The following is a 10,477-nucleotide window of genomic DNA, read 5'->3' as shown; positions in this document are numbered from 1 at the left end:
GGGGGGGAGGCCCGGTCGCATCCAGTACCACCCCATCCCGTCCGGTCACGGTCACGTTCGCACCTCCAGTCGCGAGGTGGATATTCCTGCCGCACGGCTCAAACACGTGTGTGAGAGAGGTTAAAGAAGTCAAATGGGGCCCAACATGTTTTTATTTTGCCGCCTCGTTAACTCTAATGAAGGAGTCTGGCGCGTGGTGCGCGCGAGTCGTTCGTCTGGCTCATGATGGTGGTAGGACGTTCCAGATGGAGGAGCTGTCTCTATGCGTCTTACAGAGAAGACACGCGAATATGGAACATTTGAAGGGGAAATTAATGTGTATGCCCCGCATAAACGTAATTTATTTTTAAAGAGCGGTTTTTGTTTTCCTTCTTTCAAGGAAAAAGTCCATACTGTGCTCTTTGCTGTAATGACGGTGCTCGATGCTCGCGCCCCACCCTCCGGGGGGTCATTGAGACGTCCGGCTGCCGGTGTCGATACGCACCACTGTATCCGGGATGAATTTAATTCTCGCGCCAATAACAGTCGCCATGTGTGCAATTCCGCAGGTTGCTCGCTGTCCATGGATAGTATCTCATTATGCCGGCTGGGACAGAAAAGCAGGGTAATTTGATTATCTCCAGGGTAGTTGAGAAGAGCATCCACCCTGAAAAACACGGACTAGTATACTATATATACTATAGCGTGAAAAAACATCCTGGCCAATATTTTGACCACTAACCTACCTAAGGTACAGCGGGTGATCGAGCCGGTTTGATAATGTTAAATTATTTTTTTTCAATTTTGGTTTTGAGCTTCGGTTTTCAAGTTCGGCTATCAAGTACTTCGTTTGTGTAGTTGCAGTCACTATGCTGTGGTTGTGTCTTATTTTATGAACGGAAAATCCTTGCATGGTTGACGATGTAAACTTGATATCACTGCCGCCGTTCTTTGGTAGAGATCACGCAATAAATCTTTCCCCGGTGCCGAAAACAGGCAACCGCACTAATGGACTTTACCGAGGCTGCCACGTAGCACGTAGCTTCCTCATATACTTATATATTTATAGACGCTTGATACGTCGATATAATATAATTTACCCCCCTCCACCCACAATCTCTGCGTTGTCACTGATGGCAATTTGTCTCGTTCCTCCTCCTCCTCCTCCTGCTATGACTGTCTCCTTGATGTTAAAAATATGTTGGAATTTCCTTTGGAATTTCCAGAACATTTCGATCTAGGGAATTTTTGGCAGAGGGCTTCAAAGTTGTTTTAAAGTTGTTCCAAAATAGGTCGTGTGTATTTGATCAATATTGTGTATCAATTCAAATGTAACAAGTCAGTCAATCTGCGGGGTCACCCTGGGAGAATGTCATCGAACATAAATTTCAGTGCTATCAATTTAGAAATTTTTAATTCATTTTGAGTATGTTGTGTATCATTAGCAATCTGTATTAAGTTTCGCACAGCAGCAGCCGATGACAGTTGGGGAACACACACACATGGACTGTTTGTGACGAAGATGGCGCGACGGAAGTGCCTACGCGCGAAATAGCTTCAATTTTCTCGCAAAACTATTTTACCCCAGCATGTCAGAACTGTGACATCATGACATTTAACTTAAAATCTTAGCACAATTTTTTTCTGATTTAGTTTTGATATCAGTGTGAAATTAGCATGCACCGATAAAAAATCACCTTTTCAACTCAGAAATACTCAGTAATTGTTTATTTTGCAAACTGCTCTTGTACACTTTCAAGAGTCGGACGATTGAATACTAACTCGACTTATCAGAATTTTTAAAACGCCTCTCTTGTTCTGGCCCCAAATTTGAACTCTTGTCAGAAAATAACCAAAAGAAAAAACTGTATGATTACCTATAGTTAATGAAGGCCCCTTTATTGTTAAACTGTTTGTGCAGTTGAATATATTTACAGGGTTTTACGTGTCATTCGCATCTGCTGGTTCTCATATCTCCGCTGTTGTTGACACCGACCTGATCTTCCTTTGGCGCTCGTCCAGCAGAGACGATGCAGTTCCTCGAGTCGACGACTGCTTCCAGTTATTGCATGAGAGCATCGGGGGAAAAACGCGTTCAGGGAGGAAGATATAGCGAGGGCATTATAAGTTTGCAGATCTCGGTAGATGAGAGGCGCGCCGCGCTCGTGTGTGCGCGAGACGAAGGAAGTTAGGGAAGGACATGGCTGAGAGGGAGGGGCTCGGCGTTGGGCTCAGACCGGCCGGCATAGCTCATTCATGTCAAGGCTCGGAAGCGGGAGCGTGCAGAAGAGGTGGCTGGAGGTGGAAGGCGGGAGAATCAAGTGCTCGCCGCAGACTCGACGCTCGCGTAGTGTGATGACCCTCTTCTCGGACTCGTTGGTGTTCCACTCCCTCGCAGCGGGAAAAGAAATTGACAGGCCCTTTGTTCTTGCCGTTGACAAATATTTGAACTTTATATTTTTACAGTTTGTAAGTTAGACTGTGTTGTTATGTGTATGACCGTCATGCCCCCATGCAGGATGGACGAACCCCAGAACATTTTGTGGTTTACCAGCATGGGCCATTGTCTGGGATCATGGTGCCTTATGGTCCTCAGCGTGTAGGCAACCTGTCGAAAACGCCTGCATTCGGTACCGTATGTGACTATATAAAATGTTCCGGGGTCCGTGGGCCACCCTCTCTGTACAGAACGGTGGCACGAACATTGTTTTCTTTGATGCGGAGCAGCCCATTTATATTTCTAAACCAGCAGCACGACGCCCAGTAAAACAAGCGTTTCCAATATGAAAACAATTGTTTGCACCCGCGCGTATACTTTCTATAGGAGTGCGCGCTGCCTCAAACACAAGTGATGTTGACCCTGGTCCAGATCGAACGCTTTTTTCCGTTCGTCCCGCTCCGTCCAGCAGCCCAGCCCCCGCCGCTGCCCTCAGTACAGTCTCGCTGCTCAGAGTCGTATTTCCGACGGAAGAAAGGCTGCGCTGCGGAGCGCCACGCCGCGCCACGCGTCGGCTGCGGTGTGCAAAGAGTGTATGCCTCGCCCTGCCCGGCCCGGGGAACTCGGCCAGGGCCGACTAGCGGCTGGCCTGAATTGGGTGGGTATCCCAGCGTCTGCTAGGGTGAAGAACCTTCCGCAAGGATGACAAGGAAGGCGTGGGAGGGCGCGGAAACAGAACGGCCGCTACACTCTGGACCTTATGCTACCACTAATGTGCATTATGCTGTCACACTATCCAACGTTCTGCTCAGAAGTGTCCGAGCTGCGTCACCCACTGCTCGCCAGTACGCGAACGCGAATGCTAGCAGGTTTTGGCGCCAAGGCCAATACCTGCCAGCCAATATGTGTATCACTCTCTTTCCCTCTCACACACTTCTTTCTTTCTTTCTTTCTTTCTTTCTTTCTTTCTTTCTTTCTTTCTTTCTTTCTTTCTTTCTTTCTTTCTTTCTTTCCTTTACCAAGAAAATGTATCTTGTTAATACAAAGGCAAGGAAAATTTTCTTGAGTATCCAAGGAAACGTTTTCAAAGCGACTGACGTTGATCAATCACTTAAGAGCTACATTGAATCTCGTTTTGACCTTGGAAACTGTGAGAGTGCCATAAAACAAGGCTAAAATTTCCCATGTATAGTTATTTTTTAAACGAAGTTTTCTCTACTCGAGGTACAAATTTCGTGGGTGAATACATTTCCTCTTTCTGTCTGCCGCATACTTGCGCGCACACGACCACAATTTTACGGTTGACTCAATTCCTTGGAGTTAGAAGTTAGAGAGTGGCGAGAGAGGCGAAGCAGGTCTGGCATGCGATACGATGCCTCCGTCGGATGGACTTGCGCGCGGGGAAGGCGCGGCTGGTCTGACTGCCAGTCAGAGCTGAGGCGAGATGTGCTGTGTGAATTATGGGCGCCGAGAGAGGGTCTGAGAGAGATAGAGTCCGTTGGAAGAGTTGGCTAATTTAGGGGATGAGAGAGAGATAGGAAACTCTGTTTGGTCTGGAAGGGCTGGCTAATTACGTAAGGAATGCAGGACACACTGGATAAACTCGGAAGGAAACGGCGGCTAGGCTGCGGGTGGAGCTGGGCGCCGAGTAGAGAGAGGGGGGGGGGTGTAGGAGAGGGAGGGGGCGCAGCGGTATGGGGTGCGGGTGGGTCGGGCGGGTCGTGGTTTGTTGGGTCAACGCCTTACGTCCGGTTGGCGGGGTGTTCCGTGGGCGGGGAGCGAGTGGGCGTCTGAAACCCTCCCACGCGAAGGCCTGTGGTACGGACCGCGCGCGGGCGGCTACCCGGGAAACAAGCAAATAGATAGTGGAGTAGCAAAGCCACACGATGTGATGCCCATCGCTCCCTCTCTTCAGTGGGCGGCTCCTGCCCCTGTGCCCCCCCAGGGGCGTATCGCACGGGTGACACGACGGGCCCGTGTTCACGAAGCACCATAGTGCAGCGCAGTGTCTGTCGCGCTGGTGCAGTACAACGTAGTGTCTGCCCGTGGCGTGACGCGGGGCGGCTCAACTAGGAGGGGGAAAGGGGCGGGGAGCGTCCCGAATTGCTTGAGTGGCATCGAGTCTGCATGCTGCTGGGCGCGCGCGGGCGCGGACTGGGTCCAGTATGGGGGTGGTGGGGGCGCGCGCGCGGGGCTGGGGCTGCACGGGACTCCGCGTGCCCCACCATGAGGATGGGGCTGCCCATCAGAGAGGAATCAAGTCAATCACGATGAGAGCGTGTTAGCAGTCTCTCTCTCTCTCTCTCTCTCTCTCTCTCTCTCTCTCTCTCTCCCCCCGCGCGCCACGCTACTCCACGTCATGGAGTGACCCCAACACGATGCTCGGCTCCAATCCACTTGAGGCTCCCCGGGGGCCGGGAAACCACGCCCGGGTCCACAGATTGGGTTCGTCCATCGGCGCCGTTTGACATGACCGTGATTTTTGACAAAATGTACCTCCCCCTTCCCCCACCTTTTTTACCTCCTTTCCTCACTCACCCCCTCGTTTTCTCGATATTTCACGGCCAATGTCGAAAGGCTCTGAAAAACTGTATCTTTTGCAAGCATCGATGCGACCGTTTTTATTCTCCCCATAGCGTTTGGTGGTGTCCCAAAATTTTCCGCCAGTGTTCCATGGGCGAGTCCAGACGCTTCCGCCGTCGCCGCTGCCCATCTCAATGAGTACGATGTGCGCGCCCCGCTCGGCTCCCGAGCGGCACGCGCCGTGACAGGGTCCTTCCTTGATCAGTGCTGCTGCTGCTGCTGCTGCTGCTATTGCCGCTACTTGCTGCTGGTGGTCAGCTTGTGGCCCGCTGGCGCATGCAAGCGAGAGAGAGTGGCAGGTGGCGGCGGCACCGCGGGCGCGGGCCCGGCCCCCGCCGAGCACCAAGGCCACGGCCACGGCGGGCGAGGTGAGGTCGCCCTGAGCAAACTGTCTCTCAGCAGCTCAGTGTACAGGACACGTAGGCCGGACCCTGCTGTACCGCTAAGTCACATGAAACTGTTACGCTGCTACGCGCCTGGCGCAACCACACATGTAGCTTAAGCCTGCGGCCTGCGGCGCTGACACCCGAGACCGTTTTGCAGGTGGACATACGGGGGGTGAGTCTGCGCCTTCGGCCCCGACATAGCGATATTATTCCCACCGCGAAGGAGCAATCACTTTACAATCGTAGCGACGGAACATGAGCTGTCCGCGGGTATGGCCAGCTAAACGTGCGGTAGCTACAGAGGCTAGACCAGGCTAGACGCGGGCTTTTCCTGTGCTCACGGCGACCGATAGGCTAGCCGGGGCGCTAGGTGAGGGGTGGGTGGACCAGGTTTGTGTGGACACGCTCTTAACGCTCGCCCCCCACTCCTCTGTTTGGCCTGGCGCTCCTCTCCGCCGACGCTTTGTGTTCCTCGCGACGTCGCTACCGACGCATCTCTCTCTTGCTCTCCCTCTCTCTCATAGGAAAAAACAAAATGTCACCATGAACGAACGCCTTCATTCACATAGCAAAAACTTGTCTGTTCCAGGCGTGAATATTGGCTGGGGCAACAAACCATCATTGTTGGAATCGGCTGGAATACAAAATCAGCAATATTCCCCAAAAACTCATTTTTGCCCTAGCGAGAAGTTAGTTGCGGCAAAATTTTTGTTCTCAGCAAATTATTTTGGAACCGAGCCTATAGAACAAACAAATTCTTGTTTGGTGTACGTTGACAAAGCACGTTTCTTGGGGTGAAATCTTTTTCCCCCGTGCTGTTGTGTGGTGCGTCGAGGCCGCAAATGGCACCTTTGCTGTCGCCGCACCCTCCCGCATGTCCCCGGGGCATTCCGCGGGGTGCGCTCTGGAGCAGCCCCCTGCCGCCCCCGCGTCGCGTCGCCCGCGTCACTAAGGTGCAAGCTGCTGGGACCCAGAGGCGATACGGGCGTGTGTACTCTGAGCGCCCCGCCGGGCTCAGCGAGAGCGAGGGCAGGACTTCCTCGTGCATTTGACGTAAAAGCGTATACGACGAGTCTTGTACACAGCGTGTCGCCAGCTGCGGGAAATTATTCGTCCATTCTTCCTGCTGGCCACGTCCCCGTCCGCTGCTGCTCGAGTATTGCACGGCCCACATTTCGGGATTGTTCAGCGAGGGCGAGTCCGACGTCCGGCGGGTTTGCCTTTGAATCTGGAGGCAGCAGCTTGGGCCACTGACTTACATCTCAAGCTGCTCGATTTCCAGAGGCATGTGAAAAGAAGCCCTGCTACTGAATATCGTAGATTCACGGTGTGCTCACATTTACTGTGTGCTTTTGCGAGCTGCTCCTGGAGACGGGAGCGCGGGCGCGGCTACACGCTTTTGTGGCACGCAAAAGATTCGTTCGCTCCAAAGTGGCGCACCGGAAATCGTCTTCCCCCTCCTCGCCGCGACACGCTTGTGTGACACTCCGCGAAGGATGGGGCGCCAAAGGCGAGCGCGGCGGGGTGCGGGGGGAGGGAGTGGGGGCGGGGGGAGGCCCGCGCTAGTCGCCCGGGGGATGCCGATACTCCGCGACCGCTGTGCCCTTGAGGGGTGAGAGAGAGTTGGGACTTGAGAGCAGTGTCGGTCTGGGAGGGTAATCTGCTTGAAATCAGTGATCCACACACCGCAGTACTATTTTAAGAGAAAAATACAAGAAAGTTCTCTCCTCTCACTCGTCTCTCCCTCGACCACTCCCCTGACCACTCCCTCGCCGAGCGGACTTGGCGACGGCTGCTGCGGTCCTGTCCAGTGATCCGCCACGCGGCCTTCACGACGACGGCCCGCCCTGCTTTGAGCTGCTTCCGCCCCCCGTCCCACCCTCAGCCCGCCCCCGGCCCGGCTTGCGGGTATTGGCCGCCTGGACGGACTCGCCCGGCACTACGTAACGGAGGAAGGGGGAAGCCTGTGTCCACAAGGGCAGACTCTCGTGTGCTGGTGTCGGCGATAAAGGGCGCGCGTACCCGGAAGTTTGGTGGTCGCACCGCGGCCACGTGATGCGCTGCGCTTTCTCCGGGGTGTACAAACACGGGGCACTTTCGCACGTGTGGACCGAGCGAGCACCCCGCTAGCCGCTATAGTGGCATAGGGTCGGTTTGAAGTCCGCCTGATGGGCCGGGCGGAGTCTGTGCCGGAGCTTGTTTGCCTACTTTCAGGTGTGTATAGACCGCCCCTTTCCATATCCAACCCCCGAAAACAGCCCCCCCGTCTTTCGCGGTCGGAACAGATCCTCTCTGAATCGCCCCGAACCCTTGTCGCCGTCCTTTGTAAAGGGAGGTGTTGTCGGGGGGTGGGAAGGGGCCTGCCGCGCCAACCGCGCCAACCGCTTCACGGACCGGCGCGCCGCGCGGTGGCCGCCCGAGCAGCTGACAATATGCAACAAACTAGACGGTCTGTCTTCCGGGCGACGCGCGCTGCATGCGGTATGCGAGGTGGCCGCGCCGGACCGCCGTATCTCGTGGCGCCGGCCACTGGAGTTAGTGACGCTGGCCGCCCCCCGGAACTGTCGCGTTTCATATTGTCACGGAGCGGTTGGGTGGCGCGGTGCAGGGGCGGCGGGGTGGGGGCGTACACCGCGAGGGAAACGATTGTGATGCGGTGGTCCGCTGGCGGGGAGACGACGACGTGCCCCGACTGAAACTCGAGCGGCTGCGCGCTCATCCGGCGAGGACCGTCGTCGTTTCACAGCAGAAGCGGGGGAGAGGACTTTGCTGCGCTGCTCTGGGGCTCCCTAGCTCACGCCGCTCACCTGTTGCAGATGGGTTCGCTGCCCGACCTGTCCATCCTGCGGGGCGAGACCGCCCCCGCCCCCGCCGGCCAGCCTCAGCTGCTGCACCGCCTGCTCGAGGAGGTCGCCGCCGGCCCCGCGGCCAACACGCCCGCCGTGATGTACCAGGGTGAGTAGTATACGGGCCCGGTACGGGCGCAGGGAGGGGAACATCCGGCTTCCGGCGCCTGGGACCGGAAACTAACGTGTCACCACTCGTCACAGGGAGGCGCATCTCCTACGCGGAGCTGGACGCCGCGGCGAGCCGCTTCGCGCGCGCCATCGTGCGCAAGGTGCGCATGTGCTCGGCAGGCGGCAACGCGGCCAACCCCGACGGCGACGTCCTGGTGGCCGTGCGGCTGCCGCCCTCGGACCGCCTGCTCGTCATCCTGCTGGCCGCCGTCAAGGCCGGCGCCGCCTACCTGCCCCTGGACTCGGCCTTCCCCCCGGACCGCGTCCGCCACATCCTCACGGAGGCCCGGCCCGCCATCGTCATCTCCGACCAGCCGGACCCCGAGCTTTTTCGCGGCACCATCGCCGCCACGTACGCCGAGCTGCAGGCCGAGGCCGCGGACCTGAGCGGCGCGCCGCTCTCCGACCAGGACGGGCTCCTCGCCGACCCGCTCCTCGCCCTCGTCCTCTACACCTCCGGTAGCACCGGAGTGCCGAAAGGTTAGTCGCCCGGAGGCCGCATAGTAGGGTCACCGAGTTCTCGGGTAACCAGCACTGTGAAAAATACCGTCGTAAATTTAAAAAAATTTGTAAACTTGAATTATAATTTAAGTTGTAAATTTACGACAGCACATTTTTTACTCGCCAAGGGATTTGAAGTCGATACATATGTACTGCATGTATTTTTACGGTTACAAATTGTAATTTTAAAACTTGCGTCAAGGAACATTTTCCTGTAAATTTACCTACTTTTTTCACAGTGAGACTTAACTCTAACCGGTGGGCGTGTGTGCGTGTGTGTGTGCTCAGGGGTCCGGCTGCCGCACAACGTGGTGCTCAACAGACTGCGCTGGCAGTGGCGCCAGTTCCCCTTCGGCGAGGAGGAGGCCCTGTGTGTGTTCAAGACCGCGCTCACGTTTGTCGACTCGGTCCCGGAGATCTGGGGACCGCTGCTCCAGGGCCGCGCCCTGCTCGTGCTGGACAAGGACGTCACCAGCGACACGGAGCGACTCGTACACGCCCTCGAGGACAACCAGGTAGGAGTCCCTCCAGGCCCTTTATGTGTTATCGGAATTCGAACCCTCGATTCCTCCCCGTCGCTACATCTCTCTTTCTCTGCCGCTCCCTTTATGCATCTCTCTCTCTCTCTCTCTCTCTCTCTCTCTCTCTCTCTCTCTCTCTCTCTCTCACTCACTTTCGCGCTGCCTCGCCTCGGGGAGGCCTCCGGTGTTTCCCCTTCCGCCCCTCTCCCGCCGGTCGTCACGGTGGTTCTCGCGTGCGCCCTTGAGAGCCGCGAGCTTCAGTCGCGGTAATCGCAAAAGGATAACAGCAGCCCGCATCACACTTACACGAAAAGAAAGAAAAAGGAGGAAAGAACAACATAATGCCTCCTGCATGCATGATGGGACGGCGAACACTACCCTATCCGAGCCGACGCCGACGCCGACGCCGCCGCGCTCAGGGTTTTTCCTCGTCTTTCTGAACTAGAGCGGTTCTTCCGCGCTGTCGCAGCCTTTTCGAGCGGCACGTTACAGGCCCCCAGCACGGCAGCAAGTAACACAACAGCGGCCGGCCTAACAAGAGAAGTATAGTAGAGAGGTTCGCAACGAGCTCGAGAGTGAGTTGAGAAGTTGGGATTAGGAAGCGAACCGCGAAAAAGAAGAAAGTTGATTCCTGCGGCGTATGAGATCATCCAGAAAGTGACGTCCGGCGTTCGCCTTCTTCAGCGTCTGCAGGCTGCCATAACGCCTGTTGGGTAGGCAATGTCCGGCCTCCAGTGCATGCGTGCAGTGCGGGGTGGCCTACCCTGAGTCTCGCAGGCGCTGAGCTCTCCTACTTTTGCCCAATGAACATGAGGAAAACGTGCGTACCTTCTGGGCGATCCGTAAATGGCCATTCATAAGGCACAGTGTGAGTGCATTTAGGCAATAGCAATAAAGTTGGGGGGGGGAGTGGGTGGCGGAGGATAGGGGGGCCCTGAACCCACCAAGGTCAAGCCTTCATTGTCTCAATTAAAGCTAATCATGGTTGCGGGTGGTGGGGCATTATGAAGTGGGGGCCGTGTGCGAAAGGGAATGGAGTGGTGCTAGAGGGGG

The 10,477-nt window shown here is 56.0% G+C and overlaps 1 protein-coding gene across 1 annotated transcript in view; it reads left to right on the top strand.

Moving 5' to 3' along the window:
• LOC113206978 (dimodular nonribosomal peptide synthase) overlaps positions 1-10,477 on the top strand; it is a 21,122-nt gene that overhangs the window by 1,377 nt on the left and 9,268 nt on the right. The window contains exons 2-4 of the mRNA XM_026423299.2: positions 8,202-8,340; positions 8,436-8,882; positions 9,192-9,418. Coding sequence (XP_026279084.1) covers positions 8,202-8,340; positions 8,436-8,882; positions 9,192-9,418 — 813 coding nt within the window. The remainder of the gene's footprint in view (positions 1-8,201; positions 8,341-8,435; positions 8,883-9,191; positions 9,419-10,477) is intronic.

The sequence above is a fragment of the Frankliniella occidentalis genome, unplaced genomic scaffold (genome assembly GCF_000697945.3).
Source record: "Frankliniella occidentalis isolate FOCC.00 unplaced genomic scaffold, Focc_3.1 Scaffold147, whole genome shotgun sequence".
In the NCBI taxonomy this organism is placed as follows: domain Eukaryota; kingdom Metazoa; phylum Arthropoda; class Insecta; order Thysanoptera; family Thripidae; genus Frankliniella; species Frankliniella occidentalis.
The sequence above is the reverse complement of the archived record's forward strand: the minus strand, read 5'-3'. Positions and strand labels throughout refer to the sequence as shown.